The sequence below is a fragment of the Macrobrachium rosenbergii genome, chromosome 13 (genome assembly GCF_040412425.1).
Source record: "Macrobrachium rosenbergii isolate ZJJX-2024 chromosome 13, ASM4041242v1, whole genome shotgun sequence".
Lineage (NCBI taxonomy): Eukaryota > Metazoa > Arthropoda > Malacostraca > Decapoda > Palaemonidae > Macrobrachium > Macrobrachium rosenbergii.
This window is the reverse complement of record NC_089753.1, coordinates 43,655,390-43,676,349: the sequence shown is the minus strand read 5'-3', so window position 1 is coordinate 43,676,349 and position 20,960 is coordinate 43,655,390. Positions and strand designations below refer to the sequence as shown.

At 40.8% G+C, this 20,960-nt stretch overlaps 1 protein-coding gene across 9 annotated transcripts in view; it reads left to right on the top strand.

Moving 5' to 3' along the window:
* LOC136845250 (serine/arginine repetitive matrix protein 1-like) overlaps nucleotides 1–20,426 on the top strand; it is a 61,877-nt gene extending 41,451 nt beyond the window's left edge. For all 9 annotated transcript variants that reach the window (XM_067115356.1, XM_067115353.1, XM_067115360.1 and 6 more), the window contains one exon: nucleotides 17,263–20,426. In XM_067115356.1, the coding sequence (XP_066971457.1) occupies nucleotides 17,263–18,715 (1,453 nt within the window). In that variant the 3' untranslated portion in view covers nucleotides 18,716–20,426. The remainder of the gene's footprint in view (nucleotides 1–17,262) is intronic.
* Nucleotides 20,427–20,960: the final 534 nt, after the last annotated feature.

Here is a 20,960-nt window from a genome sequence, read left to right as displayed (position 1 = left end):
AGTCTCACTTGAGCCCCATACAAACCACTGCGTTGGTCATTGGACAGGAACTTGACCCGCGAGAAAGCTTTCCTTCTAGCCTTGGCTTCTTCAAAGAGAGTGGGCAAACTCCATGGCCTAGCTTTTGATGTTAAACATACCAGGGGGTTGGAAGTCACTAGCGTTCGAATTTGTCCCGGAATTCGTGGCTAAGACTCAAAACCCCTCGGTTCATGATGACAGGTTTACCTCCTTTTCCATCCCTTCACTTAGGGATTTTGTTAACGACAATCCAGATGAATTGCTCCTTTTCCCCTTCAGAGCACTGCTGTTAGGCATGCCTACTCCTCACTCCTCATCGTCATTTTCTACTGCCAATACTGTGCATGCAAGAGCACATGACATTAGAGGACTGAGCGCCTCCTTGGCATCCAAGAACTTATCTCTTTATAGAATTTTGAATGTTGGTTCTTAACTCTGCCAGACTATGTTCACTTCCTTCTACCTGAGGAACATTGCCCTCAGGTCCTTGGACACTTTTCCTTTTGGTCTGGTCTTGGCTGCTCAACAAGTTGTATAGCTCATCCAGTGCCCTTAGCGGGACAGTTTTGTATCTTGCGTAAGACGATGGTATGAAAATGAGGATGATTGAGATGACTGGTCTCTTTCCCTTTCCGCATTTTCCTTTCTTCTCTGCCTACGGGCGGTAAGAAGATGGTTCCATTATACGCTGGAATGGGCCAGATAGAGCTGAGTGAAGTAGCCTTGCTGTAAGATTGTTTTTATTCTACACGAATGTGCCTAGCAGTAGTAAACCCTTCCTCTCTTTAGCAAGGAGAGAGAGGAATGATGACGAACACGTATACGTGGCTACCTTAGTTTGTTATCTGAACAGATATAGCTCTTTAACTTCCTCTAATGCAGTGAATTTCTTCATTGGTCTTATCCCAGTAGTCTGACTGTTGGATACTCATATTTCTAACAGATCAGAGGCTTCTCCTTCCTTTGAATTATCTTATTCAGGAAGTATGACTGGATTCTCTTACCTCCCACCAAGAGTGAGTCTATCCTAATGTTAAGACCCAGGTCTGTTCTGCGTATGAACAAATGACAGATGTAAGTAATTTGTATTTCTCATAGCTAACAAACCTGCAGTCTTAACATTTACTGCCAACCTCTAGCCACCCCTCTTTCAGTTAACCATGGGCTGGAGGAAAACTAAGACGTCACAGGGTTGAAATAAGGTCGCTACCTGCTTCCCATCTCATCTGCATGATGGATGCCAGATGCCACCAATTCCTTGCATAAACAATTCTTGTTTTAACACATACAACTTACCTGTTAGTTACATATACGCTTTAGTCTTGACGTCACGGCAAAATTTCAAAACGCGCGGCAGCGCCAGTCCGAATATCAGGTGATCGCCCTTACCTGCCCTCTGTCGGGGTACTAGGAACTATTCCAACATGCTTCAGAATAATTTTGCCGTCACGCCGGCGACATTGTTGTCGGTACTCGAGCGAAATTTCATTGTATCTGCCTACATCGAGCTGTTTTCACTTGGTGAAGTACTCTTTGTTGGTTTGCGGCTTTGCCAGTTATTTTTGTCACCTATTTAGTCAGGTTTTCCGATAATTATGTCAGATTCTGGGTCTTATACCTTTAGGGTTTGCAGCAAAGGCTGTAAGACGAGGTTGGTCAAGGCTAGTCTTGATCCTCATTCAATTTGTGTGGCTTGTAGAGGTCAGGAATGTTCATATGAGAGGAAGTGTGATGAATGTGTCAGTATGACTGAAAAAGATTGGAAGGCTCTATCTAAGTATGTAAAGAAGCTTGAGAAAGATAGAGCCAGGAAAGCTTTAGCTAGAAGTTCTTCTTCTCTCTCTCAGAAACCGAATCTCCCTTAGCTATGCAGGAAACTTCTATTAATATCCCCGTGGCTACTAATATTCCTATTCCTGACTCTGATATCCCTGAACCCGTTACCGTGTCTGAGTATCAAGTCCAGATGGACGCCAGATTTAACCTTATTGTGGGCGCCATGGAGGATATTGGCGTTAATGTGAAATCCTTCATGAGCGTATGGATTCTTTCCAAAATATTGTGAATAATTTAAGTGCAGTGCAAAGTGTTAGTGTGGTGGAGGAGGTGGTTGCTCGGCCTACTCGTTCTCCTAGACCTAAGCCTCTGTCAAGCTCCCTGCTCCTGGGAGAAGACATGCTGAAAGTCCAAGGGAGGCGAGTGGGGTCTGCTCACGAGCAGCCGCCCCTCGAACAGTCCTGTTGTTTCCCAGGCTGTTTCAGAGCGCCGTTGGAAAGGCGACTCAAGGAAGTGTCTTTCTTCAAGCTCCAGTGATTACCTCGCAGAGGCTGGAGATTTCCGACGAGTCTAGACCATTGAAGAGGTCCAGGAATCTTTCGCCTTCAGCGGTTCAGAAGAAGAAGCCATTTCGCTTATCACAGCCTTCCTGTAGTTTTTGGGAGAGTCCGGAGAGATTTTCGTCGTCAGAAGAGTCTTCTCCCAGGCGCAAGGCTCATGTGCGCAAGAGGTATAAGACTTCCCATTCGGTGTTGCCCAGCGTTCCCGGTGTTTCTCCTTTGGTTTCATGTAAGCCTATTGTGGCTTCTGCGCCTCTTCCTCATCACGATCCTGGCTCTACTGATCATCGTTCCCCAGTTGGATCCTCGTCTACTCATGACTTTCTTCGAGCGATGCACAAGAAAATTGGAAGCATTCTTGGCGGGCTCGGAAGGCCTGGTTCTTCTCCAGCTAAGCCTTCTGAAGTGTATTTGATGCCTCCTCCTTCGTCTCGAGCTCTCGGAGCGCCCAGTACGAAAGCTCCTCCTCGATCTGTGTCTCTTGATCCTCCTTTGGTTCAGGATCAGGCTCGTACGCCTAGTCAGGCTCAGGCGCTCCCTCAAGATTTAGCGCTCTCTCAGGCTCAAGCGCCTCAGGTAGCGCCAGGTGAGGCGCCATCCCAGGCTCCTTTTGTGGCGCCAGTTCAGGCTCCTCTTGTGGCGCCAGTTCAGGCTCCTCTTGTGGCGCCAGTTAAGGCTCCTCTTGTGGCGCCTACTCAGGCTCAGGCTCCTCTTGTGGCGCCTACTCAGGCTCAGGCTCCTCTTGTGGCGCCTACTCAGGCTCAGGCTCCTCCTCAAGCTCTTATTCAGGCTCCTACTCCTCCTTCACAAGATGTGTATGTGCAAGCGGAAGGTTTTTCTCCTATTTCGTCTGAGGAAGAAGTTGTGGAAGAGTTTCCTGTAGACGAACCAGACTCCTCTCGCTCGGATTATAAGAAGCTTCTTCGCTTCTTTATTGATAATTTTCCTGAGGATTTTACACCTGCGGCTCCGCTTCCTCTCTCTCAGCACGCAAGAGACTCAAGCCTCCTACCTCTTCCTTTATGAAGTTAGTGCTTTCTATTTCAGCCAAAAAGGCATTAAAGAAAATGAACTCCTGGTTGGAAGACAAACGTGATCAGGGAAAACCACTTTCTGCTTCCCTCCTTCCAAGCTTTCTACTAAGACGAAGGCTTGCTACGACACTGGGGAAGTTTTCTCTCTGGGAGCTTCTGCCTCCTCTCAGGGAGACTTCTCCAGTCTCGTTGACTCTACTCGTCGTTCTGCGATGAACTCGCTCGGATTTTCTTCTCTCCTTCAGAGTTGGACCACCTTTTGAAGAACGTTTTCAGAGTTTTGGAAGTCATCAGTTTTATGGACTGGACTATTGGCGCTTTGGGTAGGAAGGTAAAGTCTTTTGGTCTTTCCGGCGCATTTCGATGATTTCTCTTCTGTTATGTCCTGCTTAGATAAAGGGATTCGTGACGGTGCGCCTGAGTTAGCCTCCATCTTCACGTTAGGAGTTCTTAAGAAGCGACAACTTTGGTGCTCTTTTGTCGCCGTGGAGTTTCTAGGACTCAAAGATCGGCTCTTCTTTTCGCACCTCTGGATAAGAAGTACCTTTTCCCTCAAGAACTTGTGGCCAAGTGTCAAATCCCTTACTCAGAAGTCCACACAGGACCTTTTGGCGCAATCCACTGAAACCAAAAGCTCCTCAACCTTCTCTGCCAGCGCAAACTCGTCCTCTAGTTAATCAAGATAGGCCCTTTCGTGGCAGGCCCCTCACCCGTACAGTATCTCAAGTTTCGGGGCAAAGCAAGATTTGTCTCCAAGACTATCAAACCCTCAAGTAAAAGTGATCTGCATGTCCTCCATGCACTAGTCGGAGCCAGACTTCAGCAGTTCTGGCAAATTTGGGAGGAGATCGGAGCGACCAGTGGACCACGTCCGTGCTAAAGGAAGGATATTCTATCCCCTTCCTCAAGAGGCCCCCTCTTGCAACAGAACCTTTAGCTTTGACAGCATATTCCAGCAACTTAGAAAAATGCTCGGTTCTGAGTGCGGAAGTAGACTCCATGCTTTTAAAAGGAGCGATAGAGATCGTGGAAGAAGTCAACTCTCCAGGCTTTTACAACCGCCTTTTTCTTGTTCCAAAGGCCTCAGGCGGCTGGAGACCAGTCCTGGACGTGAGTTCTCTCAACCTTTTCGTGGAGAAAACCAGTTTCTCGATGGAGACGACGCAATCCGCCCTCAATTCTCTTCTTCGTCCGGGATTGGATGGTCTCAATAGATCTGCAGGACGCTTACTTTCACATTCCGATCCATCCCGCGCCCAGGAAGTTTCTTCGCCGTTTTCCAGGAGAAGACTTATCAGTTCAGGACTCTGTGCTTCGGGTCTGTCCACAGCCCTCAAGTATTCACAAGAGTTATGTCCACTGTTGCCAAAGCTCTTCATCTCAGAGGAATAAAGATCTCTCTATCTCGACGATTGGCTCCTTCGCTTCCCAGTCTCAGCCTCAGTGCTTGGAGGATTTGCAAGTAACTCTCGACTTGACACAGAAGCTAGGACTTCTAATCAATTGGAAGAAGTCTCACCTATCTCCCTCACAATCCAGGATCTATTTAGGAATGAGACTGGAAACAGTTCCTTTCTGGCTTTTCCGTCAGATCAAAGAATCTCGGACTGTCTCGCAAAAGTCCAGAACTTTCTGGATATGGATACCTGTTCCGCAAAAAGCTTGGATGAGCCTCCTGGGAACTCTGGCGTCAATAGAAAAGTTTGTCTCCTGGGGAGACTTCACATGAGGCCCCTTCAATTCTACCTCAGGGAGCAATGGAACAGGAAAACGCTTCCAGACTCCTTCTCCTTTCCAATCTCGGACCTTATCAAGGAAGATCTAAGGTGGTGGTTAGATCAAGAAAAAAATTAGAGAAAGGTCTCTCTCTATTTCCGTCGAACCCAACCACTAACTGTTTGCAGACTCGTCAGAAGTAGGATGGGGAGCGACGTTGGGTGTAAAAGAAATTTCAGGTTTGTGGAATGCGACAGAAAAAGAATGGCACATCAACAAGGAGGAGTTGAAAGCAATCCACCTGAGTCTCGTACACTTCCTACCATTCGTGCACAGGGACAAACAGTTCTGGTTCATTCAGACAGCACCACAGCGTTGTCTTACATAAAAAAACAGGGGCACTCATTCTTACTCCTCAGCGAGGTAGCAAGAGACCTCCTTTTGTGGGCAGAGAAGCACAAGATTCTGCTCCTAACAAGATTCATTCAGGGAGCCCTCAACGTGAGAGCGGACTCCTTGAGCAGGAAGCACCAGGTTCTGTCCACAGAGTGGATTTTGCACGAAGAAGTGTGCAAGTCGCTGTGGAGACTTTGGGGTCAACCTCTGGTAGACCTGTTCATGACGAACAAATCGAACAGGCTCCCAATCTTCTGCTCTCCTGTCCCGGACCAAGCAGCCTTCCAGACGGACGCAATGCTACTGAATTGGTCGGGTCTGGACCTTTACGCCTTCCCGCGTTCAAGATGTTAGGTGCGGTGTTGAGGAAATTTCAGCACCACTCCAACACCAGGATGACTTTGATAGCCCCCTTCTGGCCTTCCAGGGATTGGTTCCCAGTTCTCATGGATCTCTTGATCGACTTCCCGAGGAGCCTTCCAAACAGAGTAGATTTACTCAGACAGCCCCACTTCAGGAGATTTCACGAAAACCTGTCAAGTCTGCGGCTAACTGCGTTCAGACTATCGAACGCCTACTCAGAAGCAAAGGATTTTCAAGAAAGCGGCTCAATCCATCGCTAGAGCCAGAAGACCATCTTCGATCAAGGTCTATGAGTCCAAGTGGAATATGTTTCGTTCATGGTGCAAAGATCATGACATTTCCTCTTCCAGAACCTCGGTGACGCAGATTGCGGATTTTCTTTTGTTCCTCAGGAATAAGAACCTTTCTGTATCCACAATTAAAGGTTATCGTAGCATGCTGGCTACTGTTTTTCGTCACAGAGGTTTGGATATCTCTAATAACCAAGATATAACGGACCTTATTAAATCCTTCGGTACCTCTAAGAGGTCAGATGCTAAAGTTGTTTCGTGGAATCTTGATGTAGTCCTGAAGTGGCTTATGTCTGAGAAATTTGAACCTATGGATTCTGCTTCTTTAAGAGATCTTACGAGGAAAACCCTCTTTTTAGTTTTGTTAGCTACAGCTAAGAGAATCAGTGAGATCCACGCCTTGGATAAGAGAGTAGGATTCTCTGCTTCAAAAGCAATTTGTTCTTTCAAACTGTTTTTTATGGCCAAGAACGAGACCCCTTCGCATCCGTGGCCTCGCTCTTTTGAGATTCCGAGTCTGTCGGAATTGGTAGGTAAGGAGCAGGAGAGGTTCCTCTGCCCAGTCAGAGCCTTGAAATATTATTTGCGAAGGACTAAAGATATTAGGGGTCCTTCAGATTCCTTATGGTGTTCGGTCAGGAACCCTCTTAGACCGATGTCCAAGAATGCCATGTCCTTTTTATTAGAGATCTGATTTCTGAAGCTCACTCCAATATTTCAGAGAATGATTTGAAAATGTGTAAAGTGAAGGCTCACGAAGTGAGGGCTATCTCTACTTCTCTCGCTTATAAAAGGAACCTCTCCTTCAAGATATTGTGCAAGCAACCTACTGGAGATGTAAGTCTGTATTTGCTTTGCATTATCTCTCGCAAAGTACAGACAGTGTTTGATGAGTGCAGCACGTTAGGGCCCTTTGTTGTATCTGGCACGGTAATGGGTAAAGGGGTAAAGGAGGATTAACCTACCTTTACTTACTTGTTTTTTGGAGTGTGAAGGTTTTTTACGGTTGTCTGTGAGGGTAAGTGTTGGATAGTTTTACCCCACAGTTGGTTTTGGTTTTTATGGTTATGCTTTTTCTTTGGTGTTGGGTGACCCCTTTTGTAATTCATGATGTTTGTGCTGCGCCTGAGCAGGGGCATACCTGTGGTATTGTCACGGCCATGTCCTAGGTGACTGATACCCAGCTTAAGCAATCTGCACCAGGTCATTATACCCAGCGGTTGCTCTAAGGATAGCAGGTTACTGAGGCAGTAACTGTGGAATCAGCTACCTTAGCAGGTGAGGAACTAAGAAATTTTCTACATTAATAACCTTAATGTTTCCAACAACTCTTTTTAGCTGTCATTGCCCCACCTCCTAAAGGTGTCAATCAGCTATATGTAACTAACAGGTAAGTTGTATGTGTTAAAATGACATTTTTATTCTAAAATAATGTTTAACACATACTTACCTGTTAGTTACATATACGAAAGCCCACCCTCCTCCCCACGGGGACAGGTAGGCAAATTATTCTGAAGCATGTTGGAATAGTTCCTAGTACCCCGACAGAGGGCAGGTAAGGGCGATCACCTGATATTCAGACTGGCGCTGCCGCGCGTTTTGAAATTTTGCCGTGACGTCAAGACTAAAGCGTATATGTAACTAACAGGTAAGTATGTGTTAAACATTATTTTAGAATAAAAATGTCATTTTTACTTTTACCAGTTTCCAGCTGGCGCAAGAAGATTTATCCTAATGTCAAGACTGCAGGTTTGTTAGCTATGAAAAGTACAAATTAATTTAAATTTGTCATATTTCATATGAAAACGGGGAGCTATATTCCTTTCCCCTCTCATGTCTTTGTGCACGTCTCGAACAGTGCGATTTGAGTTTACCCAACTACGCACTTGGTTACATTTACGCACTTACATACGCACACTTAATCAGAGACAACGTCAACTTCGAGTGGTTTACTTAATGTCTTGGTAAGATGAAAACTAGTTCGTTTTTCCAGTCCACCAATTATGAAGGGTATTGTCATTCATTTGAATGAAAGATTTTCATCATTACAACAGCATACAACCAGATGGGATAGCAGACATCGTGACACTCCTGACTCAGCTTCTCCACGGTGATGGAGACCAGACTGCTACCCAACGGAGCAGAAGGGAGTCCGAGAGAAACCTGGTCCATCGAGTCGGCTAGATCTGATGGACTTAAAAGAGGAGGTGGACCTTTCCTTTCAGGATCTACCAGAGGAAGAGTGTAGTTTTGCCAACTTCATCCTCAAGACATGGAGAAAACTATTCCTTCCAGAGCCAAAGAATGAAACGCCCAACGAAGGTCCCAACTTCTTCATGGAACAAATAGCGGGGAGTACCCCCACAGACCAACTAACCATCTGACTGCCTTGGTCTCTATTGATTGAGACCATAGTAAAGGAGTTCGACAACCTAATTATGGGGGAGGAAGGTTCCCTAGCCTCCTCCAGGTCCCAAAATTTACTACCCCCTCCATTTCCTTGGCAAGCTAAATACTGTCCCGGAAAAGCCCACCTCCCTTCCCAGGAATGTGAATGCAGTAGTTTGCAGGTTGTCAGGTAACCCCCCCCCCCTTTGGACAGTCTTTGGCAAGTCAGCTCCAGATTCACTAGTGGTGAAATGGCGAATCTAGAACTAGTGTCAGGAAGGGCGTTGAGGGCCATCTCCTGGCTTGGCAGATGCCGAGGGGCAATGATGATGAAGATAAGAGAGTCTGTACCACCTGAAAAGTGGCACGTTATTAATGAGTATATGATGCCTGCGGGAAAAGCCTTGTCTTATGCGGCAAAATAAGTGGCCAATCTGTGTCGAATACCCTACTGAAAAGGAGAGAATCCCTCCTGTCATTGGTGCACAGACACATCTCAGCAGATGGTTGGCTTAACCTAAGGAATAGCCCCCTTATGGATGAGTCAATGTACTTCCATCCAGAATAGTTAAACCAGGCTATAATTGACAAGAGGGAAGATGCCAGAGACGGACTGTCGTCAACCTCACTCAAGGCAGCTTCAAGAGGGCACTCTTTCAGTATGGTGGGCCAAAGTAGACCCACAGAGCCACCGAGACAACCATTTCAGCCCCGTTTTCGACAGTAAGGCCCTCCAGTCATCCAGGGAAGATCACGAGAGGAAGGAAGGCAGTCCTTCCTTACCTCCCTCCCCTCTGTCCCAGAAGCATAACAAGATGGGAGAGAGATGGGGCACTAAATGAGTGTGGGACATTTCCCCCACCCCCAAAATCAGACCAAGGTGGGGGCCTGCCTAAGGAACATGTGATCAGAGTGGCAGAAATTTGGAGCAGGAGAATGGACGGTCCAAACACTCAGAAAGGGATATGTCCTTCCCTTTGAGCAGAACCCACTTTTAACAGCAGCACCACTCGAGTTCCCTTCCTACTGGAATGACTCCCCCAAGGAGAGAGTCCTACAATGGGAGACACAAGACAAGCTACAAAAGGGGGCAGTAGAAGTGGTGGAAGACAACACATCAGGATTCTACGGCTGCCTCTTCCTGGTGGAAAAAGCATCAGGGAGTTGGAGACCCATCATGGACCTGTCAACATTGAGCAGCTTCTTGCGACTCGCCCCATTCAAAATGGAGACGACCCAATCAACTTAGGCGGCAATAAGGGGAGGAGATTTCATGATCACGGATCTGCAAGACGCTTACCTCCACATCCCAGTACATCCCTCCTCCAGGAAGTTCCTACGGTTTGTCTCCAAAAAGGTAAGCAATTCAGGGCTTTCTGCTCTGACTTCATGACAGCCCCCCAAGTATTTACCAGTGTTTCAACTGGTGTCAGAGTGGTTAAACAGAGGTGCATCTGACTATGCGGATACTTGGACGGCTGGCTCATTTTAGCACCATCTGCAGAACAAGCCAGAAGAGACAGGGATATAGTGTTGAAGTTGTGCAGGTGCCTTGCGATACAGATCAACCCCACAAAGTTGGACCTGATTCCAGCATGAAGGATCAGATACCTAGGTATGATAATAGACACAGTGAGGGTGAGAGCCTGCCCTGCATAAGAGAGAGTATCCAAGTTCCTGAAAATATGCGACATGTTCCTGTCCAACCCTCAAATGCTTGGGAAAGTTAGTACCAAGGGGCAGGACCCACATCCTTTCCTTACAGTGGAACTTGAAGGAAAAGGAAAAGGAACAAACACAGATCAGCAAGGGTCTGATAGTGTGACAGAGAGAAACATAGAAGACTTGCAGTGGTGGAGGGACCCAAAAGTCCATCTGTAGGGAGTGCATTTAAGTGCAGTGAGAGGGGTGTACATCCCCTCAAAGCAGCTGTGAAGTATGTGGTGGAATTCCTTCTGTTCCTGAGACACAAGCAACAGCTTACCAAGTCAGCAATCAAAGGCTATAGGTCTGCCCTCTCCCGGGTATTCAAATCAAGAGGCATAAACCTATGAAACGATGAGAACGGCATCAGACCGGGATGTGACGTTAAAATCTGTGTTCCTGTTCACATTGGCGAAGAGGGTGGGCGGAATTCACACCCTTTCATACGACGTCACACACACGGATGGACATTAATGAGGTTTACAGAGGACCCCCGCTCTATCACGGTTCAGCATTTGTGGCTTCAGTTAGTCGCAGATTTTTCTGTGGAATGTAAATAAAAAAACAAATAATGGAAAATTCACCAATCCACAGATCTTTTCTTAGAGCAGTATTTGCTAATTACTGTATTTTCATGTTAGCAAATTTTTTTTATCATAAAAATATTTGCTAATTTTCAAATAATATTAATGTAATTATAGCAGAATATTAATAAAATGTATGTTTCCAATGCATACTTAAAGAATTAGGTACATTACTTAGCTCTACAGTACTTGTGAATTCCAAATATTTCCTCTATCTACTTTAAAAAGAAAACAGGATGGCTTGAATACAGTTATGAGAGAAAATGGCTGTTCTTGAATATAGGGAGAATTTGATAAGTTTTCACACTTAGCTCTAAGCCATATATATTTTTAAGGGCAAAGTTGTAAGATGACTTTGAAATTATATTAAAGTGTTTTATGATGATTGTAGAGCAGTAATTCTTAAACTGGGGGGTGTGCCCCCCCTAGGGGGTGTCAGAAGTTTCCAAGGGGGGCATAAGCAGAGTTGCCAGATGGTGCGAATTATTTTTTTAATTTGTGATGTTACTTACAAAATTGCCAAAAACATTATCACTTCTTCCGTATATTTTCTAATCACTATCTGAAAACATGCCAAAAATTCAAAATATAAGTCAATTTTAATTTCAAATCTTGTTTATGAATTGTCTTTTATTGTTATGATAAATATAATAGCATACAAATAGACAACATATTGTTTATAGATTATAGTTGGCAAAAATTTCAGGGGTGGGGGGCCGTGGGGTTTATACATAATGCAGAGGGGGCCGCAAGGCAAAAAAGTTTAAGAACCACTGTTGTAGAGTATATCTAAAATATTTACTAATTATTTTCGTGTTATTTTAGTGACTACATTTTTTATGATAAAATTTACAAATTTTCATAATACAGTATTAATGTTAATGTAAACAGCAAAATATCAATAAAATGTTATTTCGCTTACAGAATCTATTTATACTGTATTATTATTTTGAACTATTATCATCGTAATCTGCAAAAAAAAAAATCTTCCTGCCACTTGTTATGTGTACATTCTCAGAATCAGCTGATTGAGCTTACTACCGAAAGAATTAGGAAAATAATTTTTTAGTTGCTAAAAGAAAGAAATGTATTAATGGAATTATTTTGATTTTATACAGCTATGCTCTTGTGGGATACAACATGATTGCATAGGATTTTGTTCAAAATTCACAAACTGGCAACCTAACATGCTCTATATTTATTTATTATTTCAATGTAAAAATATGATTATTTCATACAATAAGGCCACAAAATGTTTCATAACAGTGAAATCTGTCATATATTTCAAATCTAAGAAAATATCATGTGTAGCCAAATTTTGGAAAAACACTTAAGAAATATTTACTAAACTTTTGTTCGCTCATCGCCGATGTGTTTAACAAAAAAAAGTCATCATCAAACCTCTGTTAAAATGTTAGAATAAAAAAAATGAAAAAATTTTCATAATATTTCCAATCCAACCATAAAATTTGAAAAAGTCCTGTTTTATGGGTTTTGCACCTCAGCCCTGAAAAAATGTAAATAAGTAAATACGAAAGTATTACGTAACTAGAATGCATCCACCAATATCAACAGGTGAGCGGTGCTTGTGTGACAACCATTAGAGTGTTGGTGCAATATTACCTACCAAGAACATAGGTCTATAATGAGTAGGGACAATGAGACCTTGAAGGACTTTTAAGAAAATATTTCAAGCCAGTGAAAAAGCAAGTGTTCCATAGGCCTTGATATTAATACTGAACTAATAATAATAGTTAAGAGCCATCTTCAAAGAACAGGTAATCTAAAAATAAATTCTTTAGTAACAGAGATTTCTCAGCAGGCTTAGATTATTTTTTTAGGCCTATAAATCATTTTGCAACATACAGGCAGCTTGAACACAGCCTAAAGCTTCAGAGGAGCATCTTAAGCACACTGTCATTGATGGCACTGCCAACCTTATCACACTGTGCTTCAAGCTAAACAATGTAAAAAAGAAATCACTTAAAATCACATAGGCTACAAATTAGTATACCAGTGCATAAAAGGCATCATAATTGTATAACCATAGGGAAAATATTGCTAGCTGTGAATTCACGAACTTGTCTTCTTGTATGACAATGGAAGTGAAAAAAAGGTTAACACTATTTGACAACATTGTGTTACAAAAAGAATCATGTTGCCTCAGATTTGAGGATGACTGTACATAAAAGTAAAATGGGTATACAAAGGTAAACTTACATACTTTATGTTAAAGTAAAATCCCTCAAAATCTCAAAACGGCTGTTTCCTGTTCATTGTACTGATATAAACATACCTCAGTTCTCTCTCTCTCTCTCTCTCTCTCTCTCTCTCTCTCTCTCTCTCTCTCTCTCTCTCTCTCTCTCTCTCTCTCTCTCTCTCTCTCACACAGCAAAATTTAAATAAAATATTTCACAGGACCCATTTATACTGTTTTATATAATGTATAAAAAAAGTGATTTCTTGACATTTGTAATGTTTACGTTCTCAGAATCAGCTGTTTGAGCCTGCTACTGAAAGCATTAGGAAAACAATTTTTCAGTTGCTAAAAGAAACGATTGTTAATGGAATTATTATTTTTAATTTTGTACCTAGAAGTAAAGCAGGTACAAAACGGCTTTTTCATGATTCGTTTTACTGACGTAAACATACTTCATATCCTTTAATGAAATATGAATTATTGTATCATAAACATAAAAATACAAAACTAAAACTTCAAGAAGTTCATGATGCATAAGAATGAGTGCGTGTATATATGTACATATTACAATTAATTTTTTTGCTTTGCTTGATTTACTTTACTGTTTTTATTACAAGTTTAGTTGATTCTAAGTATGATTAACACACAACTGTACACGAGAGAATATTTCAACACCGTTGATTGCATTGTAATTTTTTTATTTTTTGGTGCATATTTAAATATTCAGGTACAGTACTTACTCATGAATTCCTGATGTTTCTCCTATCTGCTGTAAAAAGAAAATGGGATGGCTTGAATACTGTATGAGAGAAAATGGCTTTGCCTGAATATAGGAGGAACTTGATAAGTTTTCACATGCAGCTGTAAGCCCTATATTTTTAAGGGTAATACTGTAAGATGACTTTGAAATGATATTAAAGTGTTTTAGGTTGGTAGTTTAAGGTATATTTGGTGTAGGATGATAGAGTAAGGTACATTTGGTGTTTGAACTATGAAAATAGGCAGTTATAAGCATTTTAGTTTAATGTATATTTGCTGTTCGAAGTATGAAAATAAAGTCATAAACGTTTTTATAGGAAGGTAACAACTTAATGTGGATTTTCGCATTTTGCTGGTGATTGTAGTCCCTAACCCCCGCGAATGCCAGGGTCGGCTACCTTCCTGCCAGAGTTTGTAGCGAAGACTCGGAACCCCTCCACATGTGACTTAAGGTTCGACAGTTTTTCTGTTCCATCGCTTAAGTCTTCATAGGGAATGAACAAGACAAAATAGTGCTGTGTCCAGTCAGGACTTGGGCACCTACCTAAAATGGACAGCCCCCCACAGGCCAGCCTACCTTACGTTGTTTGTAAGTACAGGACAAGAAAAGGAGGAGATATCAAAGAACACCATCTCCTGGTTGAGAGAGGTAATAGGGAGAGCATATCATTCAGAAGGAAACAAGGACCTTGCCCCAACCAGGGTCAAGGCACACAATGGTAGAGGAATAAGTCCATCAGTAGTGTTCAAGAAAAATTGTTCAGTAGGACAGGTCCTTCCTGCCGGGGGTTTGGAAGCACCAGACGATCTTTACCTCTTTCTACCTGAAGGACATAGCACACAAGTCCATAGATACTTTCACCTTGGGTCTGATGGTGGCGGCACAGCAAGTCGTTTAAAGACATAGAGCTCTAAGTCAGCTCTGTCGGGAGGGAGAAATTTCACCATCTGGTTTTCATATCAAAAGTGAGTACTATTCACAAACTGACTCCTTACATGTCTGGGAGGCATGAGGAACAAGGCACTTCACGTTTATGGGAGAGATCGGCCTCCCACCTGTAAGTGAGGCTCCGTATTTGAAAGTGTAGGGTAGTATACGTGTCAGAACAAATGCCAAATTAAAAAGTTCATATTTTTCCTAACATACAAACATACACTTTCATGTGGATGGATAAAGTTACCCTCCTCTTACCACCCCATGTAGCCCGATCTCCCACTTCTATTGGGAGGCTGGTTCAGGGCTGTGCACAGACTGGTTCATATAATGGACAAATGGGGGCAGCTTGGGTCAGCCTAGGTGGTTCCAGGTAGCATTAAGATTTTGTTTTTGTAAAGACGATGCGCAAGGAATATTCCATATATGAAAACGTATGTTAGGAAAAATACAAATTTCTTTTTAATTTGGTATATTTTCATTCATTATAACAATGACAAGTTAATTTTTTACAGATGTAGATAGTAGCTAATTTTCAAACTGAGAATATGCATGGCTGTAAAAAATCTCTGATTAGTAGTGAATTTTATTGAATAACAGCAACATCAGCTTTGAAGAGTTCATATTATTGTTGGAAGTGAGTAATTGTAGGAGGTATTGTGTTAAAACTTTCTTTCTGAAGCATAAAATCCTACATTGGAATCGCCCAGTATATGGGTAAAGGAAGCATACAAATGTTTATAGAAGATACCTTGTATCATACAGTAATCAAATATTTTCAGGCTAAGACTTCTGAGTTATATTTTTTAATACACTTTTGGGAAAATTGACCCTTGTTAAATATGTTTGTTAAGGTTAAGTAGGCATTTAAGGCCTTTTCTATGAGATGGACATCTAAGGAAATCCTGTATACTGCATATAGTACATTTCACAGTTTTCCAGTTTCTCTTTTGTCCAAGGTGGCACTCGTAAGGTTAGCGAGGCTGGGAACTCTCTTGATACTGAGGAACATATGTGCCAAAAAAAAATATATATTTTTCACTTTTGAAATTTTTAGACAGTATTTCCTGGCTTTCAAAATTCTCTGACCTGAGAGATGCACCCCTGTTTTGAATATCAAATCTTTAAAGAAAAATGCAATGAAGTACCGTGGCTTCAGCTGGTAAAGCATATTGAGTATTGTAGTTTTTCAGTTTATTTACTTTAAAAATACTTAGTTTTATATTTTTTCAAGTTAATTGATTTAAATATTTAAGCTTTTTTGAAGTTGATGTACCAGCAAACTGAAAAACTTGACCAAATTACTAAGTAACGTATATGGTACATGCCCAGCTGTGTTTCATCAGAAGTCTTCTTGGCCAGCCATCTCGGTGCAAGCAGATGGATGTGGCTACAGCTGTGCAGTATTTTAAGATTTTGATAGTATTAGATGCAGACTTATTATAGCAATCTTTTTTTAATCTCACATAAAGAAAAACAACCACAACTGGAAGTATTATTGACATTCCAAGTAGAACACGAAAACTAGAATAAGGATTAAAATCCACACAGTACAGATATTACAAATAAGAAAAATTGTTTTAATATTTAAAACCTGAAAAGATTGTGCCCATTGTTCCTGTCAAATTTAGTAAACGTACAACGATCATGACACAAATGAGTTTTGATTGCGATAAGATTTAATTGTAACCAGACTATGCAAATTTTTAAAAAGTTTTTTATGATGCTTTTCTTTATCAGTTATTTAATGTATCAGTTATTTAACTAGTTATATAAAGTGAATTTGGAGGTCATATACAGGAGTTCTGATTACTGTACTGTCTAGCAAAGATGTCCATCCTCATCAGGATGGGTCCTTCAGCTTCTAGGATGCATGGAAAATTTCTGAGATTTAATTCAGGGGAAAAAAGTGTCTTTGATGCAGGGAATTATTATAATTTATAAGGATGATGAACCTTCTATCTTTTTTAATGAATGTAATACTTTATATTGGGTCATCCAGAGGTATTTCAAAGAGTAACTTTAGAATCAAATTTCACAAAACTAGAATTATTGTTCAGCAACTATTGAAGTGTTTGAGCAAATATTCTTGAATATTGTACGTACTGTAGTTAAAATTTCAAGACATCGGTGGTTAGTCAAGAAGTCTTTTTGATTAGATATTGGCTTGCTTAAGACAACTTTTGTTCTTGAAAGTTCATAGATAACATTGATAGGGTTTAGAACTATAACTAGGTAGAATAAGGCTTTTTAGACACAGCTTTTTCCTTTATATAGCTGATTGTTGACACTTCATAAATGAATTTTAAATAAAGAGTTATAACATAATTTTTCAGTCAGTGGTAATGAACATATAGAAAGTTTGAAAATAAAATGGTGTGATATATGTGAGATTTTTGCCACTTAAACCTGCATCATTTTAAGAAAATAAAGTAAGCTCTCAGAGGTACATAGGAAATCCAAAGTAAACCTTTTTCCTAGATCAAATGTTATAGTTTGTATGTCATATTCAAATTCGCAATTTATTTTTCCTTTAGGACACGAAGCCGTTCACCACACTCAGCTAGGATATCTCCACGTCGATCTCCAGTTAGAACTGGCCAGAGATCACCTAGGGCTTCACCAAGACAGTCACCAAAACCGGTGTCTAGGAATAAAAGACATCATGGTTCACGTTCACCCAGTCGATCACGTGGTCGGAAACGTTCATATTCTAGTAGTTATTCAAGGTCATCGTCAAGCAGCAGTGGTTCTTCTTATTCAAGAAGTTACTCTTCTTATTCCCGTTCATCATCAGGTTCTTCATCATCATCCTTTTCCAGCACTTCATCAAGCTCTTCAGGATCTAGACGTAGGCGTTCTTATTCTCCTCCTCCTCGCCGAAGAAGGTCGTACTCTAGTTCACCTCACCGAGGAAGAGTTAACAGAAGACAGCCATCTCCTCAGCAAGTCAGGATTAAACAGATATCACATCAGGAGACAACTAAAAAGCTAGTGACTAAAACTGTTAGTAATATAATTAAAACAAAAACTAGAGCAATTCCAAAACTGCCAAAGTTGAAAAATAAAATAAAAATAAAAGATGGTGAACGTCCTGTGGCAGTTCCTGTTGCAGTTCGGAGGAAAGCTCCTCGTTCTCCTGCTCCATTGCCTACAAATACCTTTTATGATGGAGCATCTGTAGGGCAGGTTGTAGAAGAACCAACAGACTTCAGAGGTCCAGAAACGCCACCAAGACCAGTTCCCGAGGGTCGGCATTTGCTGGATCCACATCATTATAAAGTAGTTCCACCAGATCATCCTGATTATCACCAGCCACCTCCACCACCTAGAGAATCTCCGAGATCTGAAGGAGAGGATACGGATTCAGATAGCTCGACAGAGGATGACGATGGTCCACGACGTATGACACTGTCTGAGAGGTTTGGTAAACTTGCCCAACTGAGCTCACAGCGTCAGGAATATGAAGGGGTGAGAATGAAGATAGTACGTGAGGGTGGTCAAGACAAGAAGGTGTATTTGGAAGGCGGAAGATTACAGTCAAGGTCACCATCTCCAAGCAGTAGAAGCCGGTCAAATCATCCAGCTCATGAACGGTGGCTTCAGGAACATCAAACAGAATATAGGGAGTACCAAGAGCGCTATGGAGAGATAAGGCAGTGGGACCCACACCGAGACTTACCAAGGGAACTTCCACAAAATTGGGATGATGTACATGTTCGCTATCGATATTATAAGGAATCAGGATACTTTGGTGATAGGTCAATTACTTTGGATGATTACCTGAAGTGGGAGCAGTGGTGGTATCGTTACAGAGACTGGCTAGAAAAATATGGTGGTACTCAAGATGTTGAAGAACGAGACTGGCAGTATCGTGGTTCAAACTATGAGTATGAGAGTCGTGGCAGTGGAAACTCTGTCTCTCAAGGAAGATGGGTGAGAAGAGAAGCATCAAGGGAAGCAGATGATAGGAAAAGAAGACGTTACTAATCTATTTTAATTTAGTTGGGGGCTAAAAAGCAAGGTCTGTCTCTTCTAAAATTAAACGAAGTTTATAAATCACTTTTGTTACTCTTCATGATTGTGACTAAGCATCCACTAGACTGGCAAGACAGTAACATTGAATATAATTTTCAGTACTTTGTACTAGTAAGAAGCAATTTCTCTAAATCCTAGCATGTTACATTTTTAAAAATTTCAGTTTCAGTATTGCATTCCTAAGAAATGTAGTCATTACATTTGAGGGAGCATTGCAGATACAAAATTACATGGGTTGTATATTTCCCATTCATAAATTGTACTTACTGTAGATATGAAGAGGAATCTTTTAAATTAATGTATGAAATGGCATGAGAAAATTTTAAGCAATATTTTGAAACAAAAAAATTGTAATTAATTTTAATTATTTGAACATCATTGAAGGTACGAGAATTAATAATTAAAGCAGCTATTTGATTATTTTATTTCTTTTGCTTCCCTTAGGTCTGAGATAGACGAGGGGACTAAGTTGTCTGTTTTGTTGACTTACACATTGAAGAATTAATAAATTACTAGCCAGTTGTGAAGAAAACCAGCAACCCTTACATACTGTACCTGTATTCAGATGTAAAGGCTTCCACATTCTTTACATGTCCGGGACATGGTGTACCTTTAATTCTGGATTTTATGCTGAGTAATTTTTGCTCTAATTTTTCAGCTCTTGTACAGTGATCTTGCTAGTAATTTTTCATCATGGGGCTTTTGTTTTAAGTCAGTTTGCGTTGCATGCAATGGCAAGATGTTTCTAAATCAGCTTGCAAGTTACACGTATTAAGTTATATTTAAATTATATATTATGCCACTATTGTGCTGATGATAACATTTTTAACTTAGGTTTAAGTTGCACCATCAGTTACATGGTACTGTATTTCGTACTGTAGAATAGTTATAACTTGTGAAATGTCATCAAGTACCTGGAGTAATGTGAATATTCTCTAATATGGGAATGTTTTGTATTTTGTAATTCCATGTTATCCCAGCTTGACTTTGGGATGGGCATTTGGAGATTAAACTTTGTGTGGTTTGTAGGAAAAAGAATTTTGTAGAATTTGTTCACTTACATATTTATATCATTTTCATTACACATTGATATATATTTCTTTTCATCGCAAAGTGCATTTTCTTTAATCATTTGGAAGCATAATCACATCTGTATTATATAAGTATGTTTTTTTTGTATTCGTATTCTCTCACTACACATTATTTGGGTCAAAGCATTCTGTTTGATCTATCCTTTGGTAATGACACAAACTCTACAAAGGTTGGAAATTTTAAGTTTGTAATGCTGAAGACAGATTTTAGATTGATTTTATAGTCGAGTGAATAGTATATTAACTGTCATATCAGTTTGTGAATGACTTTTATTTGTTGTTTTTAGGCAAGAATACTTTTATTCGTACGTGTTCAGTGGAGCATATTAAGAGGCAAGGTTTTGGATAACTGTTTTTTTTCTAGTTAAAGCTTTTCAGTCTTGCTCAGACCACCTTTTTTCTGATTCTAACATCTTTTGAAATAGAATTTTATATTTTATAAAGCTTCAGCCTTTTTGTTGCAAGTTTTGTTAGACTTTCAAGGTGACACACAGCCAGAGATGGTTTATGTCCGAGTAAAATGTTATGATGTTTATTGTACAATATATTTGAAATAAATACTTATAGAAACACTTCACCTCTTTCTTTCACAGATACTTTAATATAAAATTTTATTCTTACATGAAATTGCTCAACAATTGTGACATTTTCTAACTGTATTCATTTATTCCAGAACAGCACGTGGATAGTGTTTATGAGTTTGCCTTTTCCATGTAGCTTAGCATTGATTTGCAGGACTATTGGATTATACTGAATACCTCATGGTATGCCAACTGTGTGACTGAAGGAAGTGGCACCAGAAAGAAATACCAGGCACTTGATCAATAAAGCCTCTTTTATCCAAAAGGATTGATGAAACATTAACTTTTGGACAAATATCTGGTATTTCCAAATTACCCCCCCTATCCAGCTCTTAAGTTGAGGTAAGCATGTGCATATGCATATTGACATTTAATGCATCATTAATATTCTATTATTTGTGATGAATCTTACATACTATTAAAGTTAGCTTATATGTCCGCACTGATAGGTGAGACGGTATTCAAACAAAAGATCGAATGGCTGCCTGGATGACTGTTTAGTACACCTGTTCTCCACCAGGTGTG